This window comes from Andrena cerasifolii, chromosome 2 (genome assembly GCF_050908995.1).
Source record: "Andrena cerasifolii isolate SP2316 chromosome 2, iyAndCera1_principal, whole genome shotgun sequence".
NCBI classification, from domain to species: domain Eukaryota; kingdom Metazoa; phylum Arthropoda; class Insecta; order Hymenoptera; family Andrenidae; genus Andrena; species Andrena cerasifolii.
The window spans coordinates 8,912,380-8,934,805 of record NC_135119.1 but is presented as its reverse complement, the minus strand read 5'-3'; the positions used below and the strand labels follow the sequence as shown (position 1 = coordinate 8,934,805).

The 22,426-nt window shown below is 39.1% G+C and overlaps 3 protein-coding genes and 1 long non-coding RNA gene across 6 annotated transcripts; 2 read left to right on the top strand and 2 right to left on the bottom strand.

Moving 5' to 3' along the window:
* Positions 1-337: 337 nt before the first annotated feature.
* Positions 338-3,616, bottom strand: Su(p) (prostaglandin E synthase Su(P)). The gene is made up of 5 exons (XM_076830652.1): positions 3,016-3,616; positions 2,500-2,574; positions 1,492-1,829; positions 1,197-1,308; positions 338-1,049 (listed from the first exon to the last, which is right to left on the bottom strand). The coding sequence occupies exons 1-5, from the start codon at positions 3,316-3,318 to the stop codon at positions 678-680; spliced, it is 1,200 nt and encodes a 399-aa protein (XP_076686767.1). The 5' UTR covers positions 3,319-3,616; the 3' UTR covers positions 338-677.
* A 1,144-nt stretch (positions 3,617-4,760) lies between these two features.
* Positions 4,761-6,128, top strand: Yippee (yippee zinc finger protein). Its single transcript, XM_076806663.1, has 2 exons — positions 4,761-5,059; positions 5,678-6,128. Exons 1-2 carry the CDS (start codon positions 4,899-4,901, stop codon positions 5,865-5,867), a joined length of 351 nt encoding a protein of 116 aa, XP_076662778.1. The 5' UTR covers positions 4,761-4,898; the 3' UTR covers positions 5,868-6,128.
* Positions 6,129-7,968: 1,840 nt separating this feature from the next.
* Smg (sterile alpha motif domain containing protein 4 smaug) lies at positions 7,969-22,205 on the top strand. 3 transcript variants are annotated; one of them, XM_076806591.1, is made up of 10 exons: positions 7,970-8,140; positions 11,539-11,875; positions 12,110-12,428; positions 12,510-12,757; positions 12,840-12,950; positions 13,816-14,190; positions 14,295-14,454; positions 14,568-14,823; positions 15,939-16,139; positions 17,657-22,205. In XM_076806591.1, exons 2-9 carry the CDS (start codon positions 11,662-11,664, stop codon positions 16,104-16,106), a joined length of 1,851 nt encoding a protein of 616 aa, XP_076662706.1. In that variant the 5' UTR covers positions 7,970-8,140; positions 11,539-11,661; the 3' UTR covers positions 16,107-16,139; positions 17,657-22,205. The 3 variants fall into 3 exon arrangements, with proteins under 3 accessions (XP_076662707.1, XP_076662706.1, XP_076662705.1); XM_076806592.1 differs by having other exon boundaries at positions 7,969-8,140; positions 15,942-22,205; XM_076806590.1 differs by having other exon boundaries at positions 15,939-22,205.
* On the bottom strand, positions 8,379-9,180 carry LOC143365999 (uncharacterized). The gene is made up of 2 exons (XR_013084645.1): positions 8,756-9,180; positions 8,379-8,687 (listed from the first exon to the last, which is right to left on the bottom strand). It is a non-coding gene; the product is annotated as an uncharacterized LOC143365999 (long non-coding RNA).
* Positions 22,206-22,426: the final 221 nt, after the last annotated feature.

Here is a 22,426-nt window from a genome sequence, read left to right as displayed (position 1 = left end):
AGGAATAATCGACCGTAATGCGCATGCGCCTATATCGTGAAATTTGCTACAAGCGGTATGGTTTGAAGTGATACGCAGTGCATGCTTTCATCATTTACTAAATATTACATATATTTACTTACGAATAATAGGAAGCCGATTTATCTCGGTTACCGCACAACACGCAATATCGGCATGGCACTCTTTAATTCCAAAATATAACTCGTATATAACCGTTTTTCAAAAGGTAACTTTTCAAATAACTGCACTTAAAACAGCACATAGCGCAATGGGCGCGAGCAAGACTTTTCGATAATCAAAAACGACGTTGTCACGACGGTGCTGTTCTCAGAACATCGAAGGAATGTCGCACATTTTTATAAACACCTTGTATATTTATAACATAACGTAATATGTAAAATAACATTTCAGTATTTTCATTTTATTTATTTTATTAGATAGATATTAATACTACATATCACATAAATAAAATAAAACACAAAATGCAATTGTGAATTTGACATTGTACAATGACACAACAACAAATTATTATTCAGAATAATTTGATCTAACACTTAAATTTAAAAGTAACGAATAGGCGCCAATACTTCAACAATGGTTTAATTCGAATGTAACAACCATAATAAAATTGAATTAAATGATACAAGGTGTACAGTTTGAAATAAATTACGTCATATTTATATTGCATAGGTAGCTAGATATTTGCTTCCAGAATGCGTGTCCACTTCGTTTGCCATAGCACCATACCATTTTTGAAGTTTTGTGTTACTCAAAACATCTTCGAAGGCATTACAACCTTCTATGCTTTTTAGAATTCCATAAACAGCAAGATCCGATAAGTTAGGCTTTTCTCCTCCCATAAAGGTACCACCGCGTTTCTTAATGGCATTCAACCATTTGTTAACTTCGTCATACAGAGATAGTCGGACGTCACCTTTAAGGTTGTGCCTCTTTTTTAAACGTTTCGATATCAGCCACATAGCTACAGCACCTACATTTATCATTATGAATCTTTCCCATGTTGGAAAATATTCTTCCCATTTACCAACCTAATTAATTAGGAAATAGAACGAAAATTTACACAGGTTCTGTAACTGTATAATAGACTAATAAAATTAATTTATGTTCATTTTCTTTAAATTACTAACTAAATTGCGTACAACTTCAACTAATATTAGTTTAAAGTAAATACTAACTTCTGAAAACCAGTTGAAAGTCTTGTAAGCTTCGTCAAGTGTTCTATACACATTTGGTGACAGTGTATGGACAAGTACCTCATCTGCCCATTTTCTCCACTTGCGTTCTTCCCTGCAACAACAAATTTATTCACACTTTGTGATTCTTTTCTGTTAATAAACATTTAGGTACATGCTTTCAGAGATTGAAGGCTGAAATAATGATTTCAATAATGATTGCCTTTCGATATTATTATTTTAACGTGCGCAAGTGAATTCAATCCAACAATAAAATGTTGTAAAAAATATAACTCACGTGATTTCATCCATCTTTTTACCTACAGCCGGACTTTCTTTATACATTAAGAAATATTTGTTCATAATTTCATACTTGAGTCTCTTTTCTGCATCGTGCATTGCTATATTTGGATAATATTCTATTAAGTCCTCAATCTTTTGCGAGTTGTCTTTAAAATGCGATGCTAATAGCGAAATAATCATTGAGCTATCATTCAGAGGTTGGTACCCAGACTCTGTATTTGTTAAGAGTATTGGTACTTTTCTATAAGAAGACCATGATATTTCTTTCCGTAATACCGGATCTACTTCCACAACGTCATAAGAAAGGCCATAGTAATCCAGGAAAACTCTGACCTAAAGTATCATGTTTATTAATTATAATAATAAATTGTTACGCCTCGTTATTATTAACCCTTCGTGGTCACACCTTCTTATAATCACAAGTTGGTCACACGGGGTTCACTGTACCCCAGCGTCATTTTTTTCGAGTTACAATTTTCGTATTTTTGAATCTCTTAACTTCTCAGTGATAATTGTACGTTCGTAATACTTATACAATCATGGTCTAATAGTCTTTGTCTAGAAATGTAAATTTTTATATGATAAAATTTGTAGTTGAAAATGAGCGATTTTCCACGGTTGTGGGGAAAAAGCGATTTTTTAATTTTTTTTTCTTGCAATAAATCCCCTTTAAAGACGTCATATAGACACGACATTTAAACTCGAAAATTATTCTTGGGGTACAATACACCCCGTGTGACCACGAAGGGTTAAGAAAATATGACTGAATTTTAAATAATCTATTTATTAACCCTTTCGCTACTACAAACTGATATATACGCTCTGTGATTGCGACCATTTTATCCTCGCATATGTGCGTAACTGTGAAATAAAGTACTGCGTGAATAATTTCAGCTTGTACACTCTAACCAGGCAAATATGTTTGGCAAACATTATCAAATCAGCTTCAACTTATTCTGTACCAAAAGGGTTAATGAATGATCTGATAGTATGGATATTTCACCTTACAACAAAAAGGGCATGTTTGGTATTGGAAAAGGGTCAGTTTTAATCCACTTGTATCGACTGGTGAAGCAATCTGAAATAAGAACAAAAAGTGTTAAGTTAAAGGATGTATAGTGAGAAATAAATGAATCTATTCGTTTAAAAGATGTATTGTCCAAGGCAGAGATGTTAAATTTGAAAGAAACATTGGTTTAATAATATCTAATACATTTTTAAGAATTTTATAAAAAAAAACAAATTCACTGATTAATAATAATCAGTAAATTAATTAATACGTTATTGTAATACCATCGGTGCATGGAATGCCAATAGGCGTTCAGTTAATATTGTGAAGAAATGGGACTATAGAATTTCCGTACACTAAGCATACGTTTAGCTTTCTAACTTCCATCCACAGCGGGTTAGTAATGTACAGATACGCACACTAACTAAAATTAACTATTAAATTATTTTTTGTCTTCGTAACATTTAAGATTGAAATATTCCATATAATTGTAAGTAAATTCAGCTATACCGTTCTTGAAACTGGTACTTCTGGCTTATCTTTCAATGCTTGAACTTTTTGTTCTTTTCCTATAAGGTGATATGTTTTAGAAGCCTCTTTATCCAAGTACCAAGAATAACCCCATGTAACGAGCACGCCAACAGGAACTCCAACAGTAATCCCCAATAAACTTGTTTTCAGTACAGTTTTTAATGTTGAAGATTGTCGAGCTGCTGATGAGAAACTCTCATTCCTTCTTGAGAATCTTTGAATGACATTCTTGAAGGAGCAAAAATTTCTGGGCGAGTTTGATAGCTTTATTAATACAGACATTATTAAAATCTATTACTCGTTTATATGGACAATTTAACCTGAATTAATTAGTTTAAGTATGCTGCCATTAGAGAAATGCTTTTATAAGAATTTCGTGACATAACATTTACAAAGAGATAAAGAAAAGATTGTATATATACAAGTTACATCGAATTCTTATAAACTTTATAGAGTATTAATTGGACTTTGTTACTCTTTAATAATGTGTGTTTTCAAAATAATATCGAAACATTATCTACATATGTAACATTCGGCGCAACACACGCAAGAAAATTCCAATTCATATAGCGAATTCGGAACTCGGATAAGTCGCACTGACTCTGCACTGGTGCCAGAAAATTACTTGGATTGGTTGTTTCTGGTAGAACGGGAGATAGCTCTATAAGAATCAACCAATCCAAGTCATTTTTTGGCACCAGTGCAGAGTCAGTGCGAGGTACCGATTTCGCTAATAAACGTTTGCCATAGATTATATACAAGTAGAGTTTAGATACCGTGGCGTTACCAGCGGCCAAATTTTGAGAACGCCCAAAAATTCGGCTATGTACTAGGAGAACATGATGTCGAAAGAGGTGGCACTAAGTAACGTCTTCGGAGAGAGAATCGAGGATGCCTTTGAAGCTGAAATTCAGAATACCTCTTTTCGCTTCATGTTCTCCTGATACCTGGGCCAAAATCTGGCAAAAATTTTCAGACTGCACAAAATTGGGCTTTGTAACAGGAGAACATGATGTCGAAAGAGGTGGCACTAAGTAACGTCTTCGGAGAGAGAATCGAGGATGCCTTCGTGGCGTTGCGTCGCTGGTTGTGTGTGTGTGTGTTATTACATGAAGTTAGCTATAAGCATAGGGATGTCGAGATTTGATGTTGCGCGCCGTTTAGGAGTTCTTCGGGACCTCGAGTTCTCACAAATCCCAGATAGCACACGTCGTCTATAAGCCGTCTTTAAGACGTCTTGAAAGTTTGAAAGACGTCTTAAAAACGGCTTATAGATGTCGTGTGCTGTCTGGGAAGTGTGGAGGGACCGTTGTCCTACGGCTCTACGGAGCAGGCGAAGAGGAGAAGAAACCACTGCGGCTCGCGAGCCGCTTGTTCGACACCCCTGTTCTGTATAGATTCAAACTTTTAACTATTTAATTCTGAAATCTCAATGCCATGCATTTATATGACGCCATTAACACTTCAGTATGTTGAATTATAAATAAAACGCTTTATTTCTCTGTCTTACTGAAAATAATCTACCGTACATTTATAATTGTAAACAAACTAAAGGTCTCATCTTGAAATTTCGCGCATTTAAGCTAGAACCAATCACCAATGCGACACCAGAGTACCACGTGACCGTGTTCCCCGCTCCCCGGTAGCTGCTTCACTCCCCTCGCCTAAAATCGCAACTGTTACTCCTTCCACTATATACTATATGTATTCTCTTATATCCATGGGCAGCTGTAAGCGCCTCTATATATGACAGATACGTCAAATTACGTGCTCGCTCGTTTGTGGATACGCAGCAGACCGTTTGTTTATCAGTCGTTTGGTTGTTGCTGCTCCGTATTAAACGTTTTGGAAAATAATACAGGATGGGCGTAATTTTCTTGGAACATATCGGAGGTACTCGTCTGTTCTCTTGCGCATCCTGCGACACGAATCTCACAAACAGAGGTCAGCTGATAAGCACGCGTTTTACTGGCGCCACGGGCCGTGCTTTTCTGTTTAACAAAGTCGTCAACTTAAATTACAGGTATTCGCGTTTCTCCTTTGTTCATTACAAGTAAATTAATATTTCTCGATACGACGCGATGCATCGTACTTTACTTCGTTTTTGCGTCTCGAAAATTCTCGCGTTTGGCAAAGACGATTGTGCAAGATAGAATGTTGTTTCCATCTACCTAAGAAAATGGAGAGAAAGTCGGCTAAATACGAACGATACTCGAAATAACGATTGGAAAAGAGGTTCTTACAAATGCACGAGGGGGGCAGTTTCGTCGTAATTTTTCTTTCGAAAATCAAATTACTAAACGGCAACGTGACGGTGTATTCTATTCTGATTTGTTTCAATGTGTTGTTCATATATAAGTAGCCTCGCATTGCGCGAACGTCCGAAGGTTGCACAGTTTCGAGAGTAACTGTTAATATGAAATAAAAACAATTCTGTAATTCGATAATTCTCATGTTCAGTCCATTCGCTCTTAGGTGGAAGATTTTTCTATTTTCACGGATATTTAGTTATTTTAGCATTATTTACCGCACAGGATACCGTTTGTAATTGTACAAAATGTCAGTGAAATTGTGCTTAATGGCATAATTTTAAAGAAATGCTTGTCTATTCATAATTTAATTCGTCCACAATGGTATACAGCGAGGTACAGGATAGAGTGATGTTGACGGGTCGTCACATGGTCCGAGACGTCAGCTGCAAAAACTGCGATGCTAAACTCGGGTGGGTGTATGAATTTGCGACAGACGATAATCAACGTTACAAGGAAGGCCGCGTCATCCTGGAGCGCGCTCTGGTCACAGAAAGCGATGGAATGGGCGACAATATTTAATACCCTACGACAACTAGCAGGTCATAGGATAAAAATATACTGTTAAGCCGACATAAAAGCAGTTGTTCTCTTTCTCCTTCATTATTTAGAATAATCTTTTGAAACATGTATAAAGATTCATGTTTTTATAAACATTGGGCATGCTTTGTCTTATGGTATTACGTATTCCCAGCAATCCAACGATTCTCATTTAATTTATTCCTTATTTAAACATGTACATCGTGTCAAGTTTGATGCAAAATAAAGATTGAATCTGTGTTATGTTACTGGTTTTAATACTTAAGGGGGGAGGCCACTGTGACGGTCGAAAATAAAGGCTATTTTCAAGGCATTCTTTTATAATGAAATGTAACTTTCTACGAGAAATCTTTATTACCAACTGAAAATACATATATTTAACTAATATTTTATGCTCCCAGATTGAAAAAATTTTCGGTAGTAAGGCCACAGCTTACAATAACGCTAGGCTCTGCAAAAAAAAATGTACAAAACTGGCGCTCGTGTAACTTTCCAACATTTGAACCGAATTGAAAAATTCGAACGGTTTCTTAAAGTATATTACAATAGCTTCAGTTAAACGTACGGATATAAAAGAATATTAATTTTTGAAGAAATGGCGGACTTAAGAAGAAATCTGTAAAAGTATAAAAAATCAACATGTTTTTCAATGTTACGATTAAATGAATTATTCGATCAAAAAACTGGTACGCTTAACTGAAGATAATTGTATTACGAATATTCCCTGAAAATTTCAAGTGAATCCAATAAAAATTGACTCGGTTATTAATGCGCCCAGTTTGAAAAATGTAGTTTTGAGATAATCGCGTTTAAAGTTTTGACAGAGGTTAATTTCTGCAACTCAAAGATCGCAGCTGTATATGGTCTCGTAATGGTCAGTGATTCTCTACCTAGTTCTAAAAAGATATAAGCTCATAATCCTTCTTATTAGATACATTTGATTCTTGGACATAAACTTTTCGGGCGATTGACACCAAGTTACCTATGCGTGCACTCGATTCTGAGCGCTGCGCTATCTATACAAAACCTTCCGTAACTGCCAGAATTTTTCGAGATCCACTTTGAAATCGTGCAGGTATATTTTTGAGACCCCGAATATTATGAAAATGCACAAAAAGAAAAATCGAGAAAAAAAATTTCAAAGTGGCTTCCCCCCTTAAAATAAAGTATAAAATAAGTAAGTTAAAATAAGTAAGATCAAATACCTAGAATAAGTGGCAATAAATTAGTACGTACGTTAACAAAATAAACCAAGTGGCAATAATTTATATATAATGATACAATAAACTTGTTATTAGTAGTAATTATAGTACTATATATATTTTTTACTGGAACACAAGATAACGAAATGTAATATTTGAAAAGCATAAGTGAAAGGATGTGGGGCAAACAGAAGCAATCTTTAAAATGTACAACTAAAAGACCGACAAGGGGAGGACACCAAGCGGTAGACACCGATTTTGATGAGCCTTGGTAGGATGGATCTATGTCGAAAATAAGTAAATAGGTGTCCAAGCGTTTCAACAAATATGCCTTAATAATAGAGATATTTACATGTAAATTATTACAAATTTCATGGTGGCCGTGGGGTTTTAGTGGGTAAAAATCCCACACTACCCTGGCGCCCGCGGGAGATTCCCTTCTGGAGGCGTCGGGGTGCCTTTTGAAGATGTCTCCACGTTAAAAAAAATTTTATAAATTTTTTTTATAATTTTTTTTTAACTTGGCGAAATCTTCAAAAGGCACCCTGACTCCTTCAGAGGGGAATCCCCCGGGGGCGCCAGGGTAGTGTGGGATTTTTACCGACTAAAACCTCATGGCCACTATGCAATTTTTAATAATTTCCATGTAAATATCTCTATTATTAAGGCCCATTGGCAGAATCGCTCGGACACCTATTTACTTATCTTCGACATAGATCCATCGTGCCAAGGCACATCAAAATCGGTGTCTACCACATGGTGTCCTCCCCTTGTGAGAAAAATGATGAATATATTTGAGAAACACAAATGAACCGCGCCCCAAGCTACCACGCGATTGGCCGTTGCCGTTCGAGCGAGGGCCAATAGCAGAGGCGGAGTTCTGCAATGAGTCGCGACAGCGAACCAGTGTGGTCACGTAGGCCCACCATACCGCATGGTGGATAAATGTTTCCTTTAATTCGACGTCGTATAAAATGCTATAATTGTGTATTGTTGTTATTTTGCAAGGGGCACAACGATCCTGCGGAGGAGTCATCTCCAGCCTTGCACACGGTAATTAAAGCAGTACGTAGTTAACATTACATAGCGGTAGCGTGTCGACCGATTCCAGCGTACAATTTGTTGTTTGCTGTTCGGCTCAATGGCCGAGCGCTGATCGCACAGTAGCGATATATTCGTCACTTTTATAGAATAACCCTTCGGACCGTGTCGCAAATATCAGAACGTTGGTCTCCCTACCGTTGGGCAGCTTTTGTTATGAAAACGATTTTAATATTCCCGCATGCACGAGTTTCTTTCTCTATCTTGTTTTCCTCCCTCCATTCTTCGTCCTTTCCCCTCTATAGTGTCCCACGCATACAAAGATACGCGGCGGGCACCGACGAAAACGACTCCGTGAATTCAATGGAAATTCGAAGCGGAGTTCTGGGAAACGTTCGATTTCATTGTGCGAAGACTTTCGATGCCAGGCAGAACCCTCGAGCGTCCCACTGATGTTTGCGCCCGTAAAAAGTACCGTATCTTATCAATCGCTGTTAGGCACATAAAGTCCGCTCGCACACGGTGCCATTGCACCGCCGAATGGATCGTAACAGGAAAGCTATAAATACACACGCATCGCGGGGTAAACAAACTTGACCTCAGTGGAATTCTTATCGAAGTACCTACATGTCGATGCAGTGTACACAGATACTTTGAGGTTATGTCGAGCATTGGAGTTCGTTAGGATCCGATCCATTAGTTTCATATAATAGGGCTAATTATTATTCCATCTAGAGAAAACCAGGCGAGCTTCTGTCTTCTTGATTTGCAATGAAAGTGATTTCAAGAACGGTTTTAGGTTACCGCGAGTTATTGTTATTGTTGTCCCTGCTCGGCTCGTACGCTACGCTTTGTTCCGAAAGGATCGCGGTTATATTCGGTCTATTAGTTTTGCAAAAATATTTAATCGCTGCCCGGTGCTCACCAAGCTCTGCGTACTGCACACTTTCACTGTTCTAGAAAGCTGATATGTTAATTTATGTTAAATATTAAGTCGATGACACTGTTTTAAATGTTAAACACCGTTTTGAACGACTCGAGATGTTGCGCAAGCGAATAAATAAATTACAAACCATCGAATTCTACAATTCTTTGCTTATGTAACGTGTGATAAAGAGAAGTTAATTCGATGATAATTTCTAATTAATCTAGTCTATATAGCTGCATATAGTTTAAATGTATGGCTATTGCAATATATAATTTTTAGAAATTGTCAGAGCACGAGTTTTTATAAGTATATACTGTAAAAAATAAATTACACTGTTTAATAATCGTATTTACAAATCAGGGACCTGAAACGAAATGTTTTTTCGTTTCGTTTCGGTTCAGCTCCGATAATAATAATTTCGTTTCGGTTAATATCGTTCCTGCTGAAAAATATTTCGTTTCCATCACAACGAAAAACAAAATTTGTTCCGAACCGGTTATTTCGTTTATAAAAAAATCTCGTATAAACTTATTTTAACAATTTTATTGCCTTTGGTACTTATATTATAAAATATTATACGTTATAGTTATGTATTATAGAATATTATATATTATGTCTTATGGAAAAAAATTTAGAGTTTTGATGCTTCGGTTGTAAGCCGTGTCCACGAGGGCAAGACTCCTAACGCCTCTCCCAGCATCGCAGCCAGCCCTATCAGGGTTCAGACTCTTTTTTTTTACCGGCAACCTTTTTTACCGACACGAAACATGACGAAAATAAGGGGCGCGCTTAATTTAAATTTTCTAACCTGAAGTGTACAGAACGTTATTAGTCTGAATTTTTATTTCGGTGATATCGTTTTCACTCCCGCAACAGGGTTAATAATTTCGTTTCGTTTCTGTTTCTGTTCCGGAAAAATATTTCGTTCTTTTCGTTTATCGTTTTCGTTTCTGTTCCGTTCCGGGTCCCTATTATAAATATCAATCAACTAGTTTAACTAGATTAGGTCTTTCATTATTTCGTCTGCAGATTAAACAATCAATCAGTTGGTTCTTTTTTCTTCCTTTCTTTCTTCATTTTCCAGATGCATCCATTATTGATTCTGGATAATATTTGATTAACTCTGGAAAAAAGTCATAGTAAAGTTACTACTTGCCACAAATATTTAGGGCAATGCTCGTTTGCTAACAAAAATTCAATTAAATATATTTTTCACTAACCATTGCTGCTTTGTTTATAAATAAAGTTTATACGAAGAAAATATTTGTATAACAATAATATCTCCTTATCACGATGATTTTCATTATATAATGACTAGCTTTACTACATCGCCCGAAATTTAGATTCCGATTTTATAAAAAAATTTTTTTTAGTTTTTTTTTAAATGGTCACATTCATCTGGATTAGTCGGGCATAATAAGCTGAGGCACATTTTGTGATCCCAGTTTATCGTTCGAAATTTTTTAGGCGACAGACAACACACACAAACATATAGAAGCTTTCTGCTTTATATATTAAGATTTATAAAAGACGTAATGGTAATTTGCTAGTACGCATTTCATCCTGAAAACAGTTTGGTAAATCTGGTGACTGGTTGTAGATACACTCGTTTAACGCGCACTCTTCGCGTTATCGCTAAAAAATAAGCATCTGACTCTGTTTACGAATAATTATACAGTCTGCGCTAGAGTTCAATGAAGGTATGCAGCGATCTGCCACAGAACGCACAAATATGTATTTAATTTAAATATACATACCTGAAGCGAAAACTAGTGGTGGGATCAAGTATATTGGAAGTAGATTCGAATCTGACTATATAGTTTAGAACAGTTCGCGAGTACTTCGGAAAAAAAACACTACTTTCAAGTAGACTCGAACCTTGACGAGAAAGGTTTGAACTCTCTATAAGAACTTTGAGAAACGTCAGCGGTACTTGCAAGTATGATTGAACCCTGACTATTTATAGATTCGAACCTTTTAATTAAAAACTACACCTAAAACATCAAGCTAGAATATCCAATATTAACTTGCGTTCAATCTAGTACCAAATACGAAATACAAAGAAAAACATCTTAAGTGGTACGATATTGGTAATTCTCAGCTATGTAGATTTTTGTCTTTCAGGGTTCGAATACTACTTTTACGATATTCGACTCTTTCAAACGTTGAAGAACTTAGAAGTACATTCTTGAACTCTCCTGGTACTTTTTCTGAGGTTCGAAACCAGCTTCTAAAACCCAAGTACTTTTGAAGTATATGGAATGAAACACCAGCTCTTATGAGTAGTATTTGAATCCCATGAAGTGGAACTTTTGTATTGACTCGGATTCATGAGTACATATTGAATTTGATCCCATCCCTAGCGAAAACGTTAGGTATTCTGTGAACCAACGACGAAGTTAATGAATGTTTGCATAGAAAGAAATTTAATTTATAAATTAGTAAGTAAATTAGTAAGCATGTATTTTTTCTTCTGCTGCAGAGTCTTGGCACATGCCCGTTACTATCCGACTATCATTGGGATACGATTAGCTCATAATTGACGTAACTTGAAAGAGATTGGAGCTTTCAATATTTGCTCCTCGACGATAAAACACTATCGAAAATGAAGTGGTCACCGGGTGCTCTGTTCTGTGAACAAGTAGGCGAACTCACGCGAGTGTTTTCGCAGTGGAACGAGTGCGAGCAGACTGTTGTTCTGTATGCTTTACTTCGTCGCATTCCTGCAGTTCAAGCAAGGTTTCTTGCGCAAGCGGTGCAGCATTCGTTGCACTCTGTTTCTGAATTGGACACACAGGAATTAAATGCCAATAATCCAGGTAATTATTATGATTGTACCTGGCGTGAATTCGACTGGCTAGTTAGGACTATTGCGATGTATATTCCTCCATGCCGTTGAATCGCTCCATCGCTCGCTTTCTTGTTTCATCGAGCTGTTTCCTTCTTTGTGTTGTTTATTTCACGGTTGACTAACTGGAGACTTGTGAGCCACCAGTTAGTCAACCCTGGTTTATTTTATAGACACATGATATGTAATAAAAACGTTGTTGCAGCATTTATTAACTCGTTGCTCTCTGAGTCAACAGAAGTTGCTATCAATCAACTTTTAACACACTTGCCATTATTAAGGCCTGGGAACGTAGAGTGCAAACAATCCTACTTAGTAGCGATACCAGAATTAGTGAGCCACTGTGTAACCACAGGGCAATATACCGAGCAAACCCAACAACTCTTAAGTTATACTCTGATCCATCCAGCTATAACTAGTCAAGATAGACGCTCTTTGACCCAGTGGCTTCGACATCTCGAAGAACGTATCAGCGGTACACCGCCGATACATAGTCTCGAAGAGTACACCAATACCACTATCAGGTGAGTTAGTAAGATCCATAGGTGATATGTGCATACACCGCTTACAATTCAGTTCTTGCTGAGTTATTACTTTTATTTCAGGTGGGATAATATATGGCAGCGAAATTCTAAACAGCAGCAGAATGAGCAAACAAATTTGTTTGGCACGCAACCAGGTACTGCCTTCAATTTGCAATTTCCGCCGCCTTTGACGCGCCAACGCCGATCAAATAGTTTAACACCGCCTGTTGCTGCTTCTCATCATCTGGAAGTTGTCGACCGCAGTAATAACGCGAACTGCACGACTAGACACAAGTCACGGAGTTTTAGTGTCTCTGGAGATCATACGAGTTAGTGTTACAACATAAGAAAGGAAATCTAATATCAATTACACCGTTACTTTGTTTTGAGTAATTGTTAATTTCTGTACAGGCAATCTCATTGGATTAGGCCCGTTGAGCCCTCAAAGCTCTTGCGCAAGTAGCGGTAGCGAAGGGCGTTTAGACGAAGCTTCTAACCGATCGCTAGCTAGCGGTATGAGAGGTGTGCATTAACGGTTTATTACTAGAGCTGTCCAAGTACCCGGAAAAAGCAAGCCGAGCCTGGGTACCCGAAAGAACCGAGCGGCTCGGATTGAACCAATTAGTTGAATTTTTCCAAACAGCCCGAAAGAAACCTGGCGGATTGAATTTTTCCAAGCGGCCCGAAAGAAACCGGGCGGACTGAATTTTTCCAAGCGGCCCGAAAGAAACCGGTCGGATTGAATTTTTCCGAGCGGCTCGAAAGAAATCGGGCGGCTTGGAAAGTAAGCGAGCGGGCCGTAAGAAATCGGGTGGCTTTTGAAAAGAAACGAGCGGTCCGAATGAAGTTCGAGCAGATCGAAAACTATTTGTCCGATTTATTTCAAACTTGGTACACATGTTATTAATGGTATTTTCTAAAATGTAGCACATCATTTTTTTTATGCGATAACCTAACAAGGCAAACTTAAAACATTTATTATATACGAATGTGTTATCGCATAAAAAAATGATATGCTACATTTTAGATAATACCATTAATAATATGTGTGCCAAGTTTGAAATAAATCGGACAAATAGTTTTCAATCTGTTCGAACCTCAGTCGGACCGCTCGTTTCTTTTCAAGCCATCCGGTTTCTTACGGCCCGCTCGCTTAATTTCCAAGCCGCCCGGTTTCTTTCGGGCCGTTTGAAAAAAATTCAAGTACTTGGTTCCATCCGAGCCGCTCGGTTCTTTCGGGTACCCGGCTCGGCTTGGAAACCGAGTCCCGGATTGGTTCGGATTTCAAAATAGTCAAGTACTCGTACAGCTCTATTTATTACAGTTTTACAAATCCAGAATTTATTGGTAGGATGAATCTATATAAGGTGTTGTGTTACGTTTATAGATGTTCCAGCATGGCTGAAAACCTTGCGTCTTCATAAGTATAGCTATCTGTTTGTTACACTCAGTTACGAGGAAATGCTTCAACTGACAGAAGAGCAATTAGCAGAACAAGGCGTGACGAAAGGGGCCAGGCACAAATTAGCCCTTTCTATTGCCAAGTTGCAGCAACGCTATACGACGCTTTTAAACTTAGAGAAAGACTTACTGCAACCGACCCGTGATAATAACACACAGTCAGCATCGTTTTTACAAGGGCCAACAGTACTGGTCAACACTATCGACGAGTTGAAAACAATCTTAGCCACACCGATGAAGCCAAGCCAGGAGAACGATCTCCAAGACATACCTGCTCAATTCACTAAGGTCCTTGGTAAACGTAAGTACAGTATCATTGTTGGCATGAAGTTTCAATATTACGATGGTGCGTATGGGTAACAAATGTGGAGACGTTTTAACATACTGTGTTCGTTTATTTCTTAGTGTGTAGCCGATTGGCATTGGAAAGCGTGGATGATGGCATTTTGTGCGCTTGTATTAACATATTAGAGAAAGTATTGCAGCATGATTGCTTTACTCCAAACCAGAAGGAAAAGGTGCAACAGTGGCGTAGCAGACTTGGAAATCCGCGACCTACCCCAAAGTAAGAGAAGAGCGAACAATCGTTGCGCATCTTTTACGGAGTTAGTGATGGAGGTCACGGGATGAGCACCTAAGACACACGATTCAAACTAATTCTACAATTGTACGTTCCAGGTGGCAACATAATTACGGATATAATAACAGAAGGTACTGTAATCCGCAGCAACACAATAGAAAGCCAAGTTTAAACTTAGGACACATTCACAATTCGCATCCGCAAAACAATTCTTTTGTGGTCAGCACTCATAGAAACAGTATATCCACGCCGTATCTACAGAATAATCAGAACCAAAGTGTAAATCAGAATAATACCTTACGTCCAGTCCACGCGACCGAAAAACGACCTAGTTTACAAGAATCAAGTTTACAGGTACGTAATTTTGCACGATTCGGGGATTGAAACTGTTATGGGAATGATTGTTAAAACCTGTTACAGAAAAATTCTTTCTCAAACAGTTATGAAGTAATTAAAAGGAATCGACATTAAGGGGACCTTCCGGTCTAGAGCCCCCCAAAATAGGTGATCTTTAGGAATTAATTAAAGGAAAACTACTATATATAATTTAATGGGACTTTTTGCATTGCATTAAGGATGTCTTAAATTATAGAAATATATTTTTTGTTTTATAATTAATCATTGCAGACGGCACTGCAGAGTCGTTAAATTTAAGATGTAAAAAAATTTATCCAAATCGGTGGAACCTGTATCTCCATTTTTTTTTAGAAAATAACGACACTTGAAGTTTGAAATCACTTTTTCCCTACATTTTTCATCCTTTCAACGCCTTTGAAAATTATAAATTTTCAATTGTTTGTATTTTTGTCTGGTATCACCCGTAGCCCGAAGTATATTCTTCAAAATAAAAAAAGTTTCAGTCGAATCGGATAATAACTTTCAGAAATACAGGCCCCACCGTTTTGAGAACACTGTTTCGAAAAAAAAAACGCGTTTAAAGTTTTACGTGGGCGCCGAGTGGCCGGTCGTTGCGCATGCATTTGCCGCTACTAAAATGCCTATAACTTCGGGAATTTTACGAATTTCAACAAATCCTTTTACACACGTATTCCTAAAAGGTTGAAGATTCGCAAAATGAAATAAAAAAATCGACTTTTAGACCGGAAGATCCGCTTAAGACAGCGATAAAAATCAAAACATATAAGAATTGTTTTCACTAAAAACGTTTCCGCGATTCCCTATAACAGTTTTAGAAAGACCCTTTATATGTTCTATTAAATTAAAAAAAGACAGAGCGATCTAAAAATATAAAAAAAATTTACGTAGAATATTGAAAACGTGGAAACACGCCGATGCCATTCATACTGTTAATTTCAGTTCTTTAGAATTGATATCCAATATGTGTAGCTGCCTTTTGGAATTGTTTCGAGAACCAAACTTGATATTATATCGGTTTTCAATCCCTGCCAATGTAGAATCCGAGTACAATACGTTTGCCAGATAAAACACAATGTCTCTTTGTGCTTTAGCAGTTACAAAGAACGTTACAGCGCACGTACAGCGCACCGAGGGATCATTTTCTTGGTCAGACTGGTAACAACACGTCGGAAACGACGGAGCCGGAGATCAACTCTCGTCTGGAATCTCTTTGTTTAAGAATGACGGAGCAAGCGATCGGTGGCTTCGGCGAGGCCTAACGAATTCTTCGTTCCATTGACTGGATCTACTCAGTAAGTCCTGTTTGAGAAAGAAAATTTTATATGAATGGGTGGGTACACGTCCGAGCACCGACTTTTCAATTGCTGAAGGCAAGACTGACTTCCGATAGATCTTTGCGAATGAAGAAACCGACAGCGCGTGTTTCTAGCGATGGGATCTGAAACACTTCGAATCGCTTCGAATGTGTATTGTACATGTGGTGACCAATTCGAATCACTTCGAACATGATTCGAAGCTTAAAACTCTTGAAAGTCTTGATAAGTCTTGAGTCCCGATAGGGCTTGAGTCTTTAAAGTACGTCGTGAAAGTCTTGATCGTTTTGGAAGTCTCGAAAGTCTTGCTAGACTTCGGAAGGAAGGACCTTGATAGTTTTGGAAGTCTTAAGAGTTTGTTTATCGTAAGGCAGGATATTCGATGCTCTCGGTTCGAACGTGGAAATGATATTTAGGCAGTAGCTTATCGCAGTATAAACAAAAGATGAACTCGCCCAAAGGCTTCGAAGACGTCGATCGTCAAACCTATCAAGACTTCCAAGACTTCCAAGACTTTAAACACTTAAGAACTATCAAGACTCAAGACTTACAAGAGCTTTAAGCTTCGAATAATGTTCGGAGTGATTAGAATTTTTCGCCATATGTGTATGGATTCGAAGGGTTTCAGTTCCCAACGCTACGTGTTTCCCGCGTGCACGCATTCACGCTTTAACGTAGCCCTACCAAATGAAAAATGTCCGACATTGGACACATTGCCGGGGGTAAACTCTGTTCGGCGACGTCTGAAAGGTGTTGCGAAAGAAAATGAAGGGAAAAACAAAGGAAACAAATAATATTTTTTATTATACCCGATGCAATTATAACTATTTAATGAAACTGACAGAATTTGGCAAGCCAAATGCTATTTAGGAAGATAGATTCTTTCCTTGACTAATTGCTGCATCTATATAAATGTATTATATAAAGAATATATATATATATGTATACACGTATGATAGAATTTTATGGGAAGCGGATTAAATCGTATAACATATATATATATATATGTAAATTAAAAAAAAAATGCAAAAAAAGAGGGGGGACGAAAAAGGTACACCACATTATTGTGCGATGTTTGCAATATTATTTTTCGTGTTATCCATTTCGGGAAATGGAATTCGTCTGATTTTAAGCGCCAGGACACATTATACTAATGTAATGTAATTCATTTTAATGAACTGACTGATTTTACTTCTTTTTAACATTATTATAATTATTCTCTATTCTGCTCATAATCACCACCGCCGCTGTTGCTACTATCATTACTGTTTTCTATTATTATTATTATCGTCAACTACTACCGTGCACCCATTGCTATCGCCCTCGTCGGCATCGTCATCATTACTATCCAGCATATTATCATCATCGGTATAGTTATTTCAATTATGATTTCTATGTAAATTCTTACTATCACCCCTGTTGCGATCATTTCTCCTACTACAAACCTAACAGCCATTATTCGTATGCTCTGAGACTGTTACTATTTTTGTCCTCAGTCGTTGCTGCTGCTTCTACTATTATCTTACCATCTGACGCTATGCTATTGCTATTACTATTCTACCCCTATTACTAAATAGCACTCCTACTATTACTATTACCAAGTACTGCTATTACTACGCTATTATAACTATCTTCACTATCGCTGTGTATTAGATTACTCTAATATTCTCTTTAGAGGAGAGGAAGCATACTTAAAAAGTCTCACACTTTATTACATGCGTTGAAGAATGAGGGAGGGCGGGGGATAGAGAGCGAAAGCGAGGAAGACACCATGTACACGTTTTTAAATACGTCTCTGTTATCCCGAAAGAGATAATAAGACAACACAGCAGGCACACATCTACCAACCCCCACCCCCCACATACATACACATACACGCACGCACACGCATGATGTCGTGTATGCTTTGTAGTTTGTGCACAGATCTCGTGATTTTTTTGTTCGCTTGTATGCGAGAGTTACCATGTGTTTGTTCTTTTGAACGCGGTTAGGCTGTAACGAAAGACAGAGGTAGCGAGCAAACAGGCAGAAGAGAAGGCAGTGCGGAAGTACGCGGCGATAAACGGATTTCTTAGGCCTTAAAAGGATGCATTCGAGCGCGAACGCGTGGAGGAAGTTATAAAGACTAAAATAATTATACCTAGTAGCGACACCGGGGGGGGGGGGGGGGAGAAACGGAGAGGGTAAACGTGCGTCTAATTGCATCATGCATTTTATGATGTAACATCGAAATCTGTGGCTTTAAATTCTAAGCATACATCATTACTACCTACTCTGAACTTATGCACCCTAGCACTGTGACGTGTAACGTTTGCGAGTGACCGTAGCATAATATTTTTCGTGCTAGACGTAAACACGGGGGGGGGAGAATCGGGGGGGGGGGAGGGATACGACAGAGGGGCAGTTAAATTTAACGAATAATAACGATTAACGATTAATATAGTATTAGCGTGTAACGTAGCGATAAGTATGCGACGAAAAAAAAAAAAGCAAAAATATATAAACCACGAAAGACTGAACAATTCACGCGCCGTGAGCCGGTGAATTTCGGACGTTTTTGCATTCGTTTAATTCGTAGAAACAGCTGCCCACGGCCGCGTGAATGGAAACAATTGGAAGACTGTGGAAGGAAAAACCTGTCAAAATATTAAAAATTAGAGAATGATGCGAGCGTGAGAGCGACAGAGCGAGAGAATAATGAAAGAAAGCGCGAAAGGGAGAGAGAGAGAGAGCGAGAGAGAGAGAGAGAGAGAGCAACGTTTAGCTATATAACTAGGTTGTAATGATTTATTCTAATGATTATACTCTTAGTAGGACGATGAATCTACGTAATGGCGCGCGGTGATTTCTCGATTAATAATTAATTAACGATTAGTCGGTTCCAGCGAGAGGAACCGTTTCTGATGAACACGGAACGATCGAAAAATCGAAAAATCGATGCTTTGTTCCCCCACATCGCGAAACTGACTTTTGAAACACAGACACACGTATATTCACAGCACACGCATATGTACACACGGCTGTTACAACTAGACTTCCAGATTTCGTACACGCTCACAGGACAACACGCCACACTGACCACACGATAATTTCCGGAGAGACGGTCAAAAGCTAGTCAACACGATACGATTCTAATTTCTATCAGCTAACTAATGTGTATAGATATTATTTGTACGCCAATTCCGCGGGAGCAACGCGAATGGAAAAACTAGGGGGAAAAACGAGGAAAAGCGAGGCCGCGCCCGCGCGCGTTTGGAACGGCGACCGTGAAAAATGAATGTGAAAAAGCAGAGGAGAGGAGGGGAAATGAAAACGAAGAAAACGTGGGGAGGAAAAAAAAAAAAATGTGTACGACGACTTTTGCGTCAGCGCGTGCGAACATGTTGAAAGACTGCTTCCAAACGACTTCAGGAAACTCGTTCAACGTAGAATTATTATTTCGTACTGAGACGCAGTATCTAAGTACGCGATCGATTTTAAAGGGCAGGACCTGAATCTAACTAGCTATCGAAACGCAAAGAGATATTATCCGCATCAGAGGAATGTGCACGATGCGCGTGATTCTGTCAGAGGCGAGCGGGCGAGAGAGCGCGTGATTCTGTCGAAGACGAGCGTCCCGTACGTCCCAGCCACTATCTTGTAACCCGAAGTGAGATAATCACCGGGCGGACGAAACGACGGAACATTGTACTTAGTGCTTAGACTCGACACACGTCGAATCCTTTGTTCGGCGTACGCTCGAGCAACGGACGGTGTGCGGGCGGCATCAGCGGTTTTAGGCAGAAACATAGCGTTTGCGGCTCGATAAGCATCGAATGGATAAGACACTGTACAGTGAGGAACATGTACTATCGGTTTAAGCCTGGGTCAGGTACTGCGTGGAAAAGTGTATATCGTCTTAAACACTTGTGGCTTACGAGATCTGAATATTTACGGTTGATCCTACTCGAGGCTTCTGGGTGTAAGAATCACGTCCTTCTGCATATGTGTTCCGACGTTCCATTGTCATTGGAGCCAGCCTCATCAGACTGTCTCTAAATCCTGATCATCGAACTTCGATCAGAGCATTTCATCGAATCTTACCCAGTGTGTCTTTGTCGAATCTTGATCAGTGCTTTATTAAACTCTGGTCAGTGTTTTATCAGACACTGATCAATTGCGCCTTATTAAACCCTGATCATGGTGCTTTATCGGATCCTGATCAGAGCACTGCCTCGTCGAATCCTGATCAGCCCTTCGCCAAACACCGACCACTGCATCGTGAGATCCTGATCAGCTAATTAACAGATTCCTCGCGATGATAGCGAAACGCCGGAGCACACTTTCGTAAGAACGTAATTTCACACCCGGAAGCCTGGAAAACGGCGTCAACCATGCGATTACCTATTGTACGACGAACTCCGACGACTCTTATCCATTCGCCGTGTTTGCTTTAATTCGCTTTAAAGACCTGTACCGCGACAGAGGTGTAAACTGTTAACGCTAGCGCAGGATATTCTCTTTGGCCGGATGCTTGCGTTTCGGGTGATCAGCTCGTCAAGCTCTTAGGGGCGCGCACGTTTGTCGAAGGGTATGGGGATTCACGCAGCGATTCGTGTCTCAGGGGCGGGGGGGGGGGGGAGGGATGCGTGATTGTAACGGCGTGTAAAGCAAGTTTCCGGCCGAAAAAGCATCGTTGATGATAGATCAGGTATCAACCGAAACGATAACCGTCGACTGATCTTCTGCTTCGGCGATCTAGAGAGATACGAAACGTTAAACATTTCGCGAGCGATAGAGCAGTTTGTGATGATTTGCTGTGTAATCACGCGTGGAACTTTGCCTCCTCCCCCCCCCCCCCCGTCGGTGGGCTTCTGCTCTTTTTAGGCGTGCTTTGGCTGGCAAACGTGAATACTGAAATGCGAGCGTAATGACGGCGCACGTGAGTTAACCTGTTAATCGGCGACGACGAGTTAACTCGTCATTGGAACATTCGTTTGCGTCTGTGGCAAAGATTAGAACATTTCACTGGTTCAAAGGTAGGGAATCACGTGTTAGGGTTAGGGCATGTGTCGCATTTATTGCGGGGGCGAAAGGGGTTCATTTGTAAGATTTCAAGTACGTTGGTAACGTTTCTGGTCGAGAATGACCCAGTTAACAGGTTAAACGCGATGCTTCTGTGTATATAGGTTCCGTATCTTAGAATTCGATTCGAATGTTTGCACGTTACGGCTTCGAGCGAGGCGAACATTACCACCAAGGTCCGGCGCCGTGTGGCGGATCCGTCGCTGCGAATATTTAACTTGCATTGTCTGTAATGTACCACCTTTCGCGTATTTATGTATGTACGTTACGGCAAAACGGACGAGGTAGAACAGTCGTCAGTTGGAACGCGTGGACGTACGGCACGAGGCATGTAACTACGTATAAGATGGATTTAAAAGAGCGATTGATTTGTGCTGCACGAAATTCTACTGCGTTCAGTGGAGTGACCGTCTGCGGCATGTTGCTGTACTGTTTCCGATGGTGCGCCAAATGCGTCGATCCACCATGCGCTGCTGTACTCGGTGGAATGTCCGCTGTCGAATATTTTCGCGCTTCGGGAATCAATGACGATACGTTCGGATACGTTGTCCCACGTGTGTAGATCGAACGTTATCAGTCGCCGATAAGAGATTAACGTTAGCCAGCCAAATTTAGTGAACCGTAAGTCAAGCATCGTTTTTATCGGAACGTAGAGAGAGAATTTCGCGACGTTCGACGACACGCGTTTATTGTATGGATCCGTGTCCGTCGAACTCGTACCGAGAATTAGAAAGATTTATCTCTTGGGACTAGTATATTGCGTTGTCGCCAAAGAATGCCTCTGCTACGGCGCCTTCTGTTAATTATTAAGAGACGTAGCTTTTGAATTGTCAGATTGCAAACTGGGATATTTTTAGTCACGTAAGTTGGATAACTTGTAAAAATGCAATTTTTGTACTGTTATAACGTTAAATAGACGAAGGTACACTGACGTTGTAGCGTGAAAGAACATTTTTCAATAAAGAATTTTTCATACGCAAATACATCATTTTCTGTTACTTTTTGGTGGACGTATATTTTCTTTAGCGAAGCACCGTGCAAGGGGAGTGAACATTTGTATTTGATGTGCGAGGTGTAAGTACGTAGACGGTGTATGATGAAAGATATAGTTATCCGTAGAATCACATTCTGATTTTACATGTGTATATATGTTACCTATTTATTTGCATTTCAATTATTTCATTTTTCAATCATTTCATTTG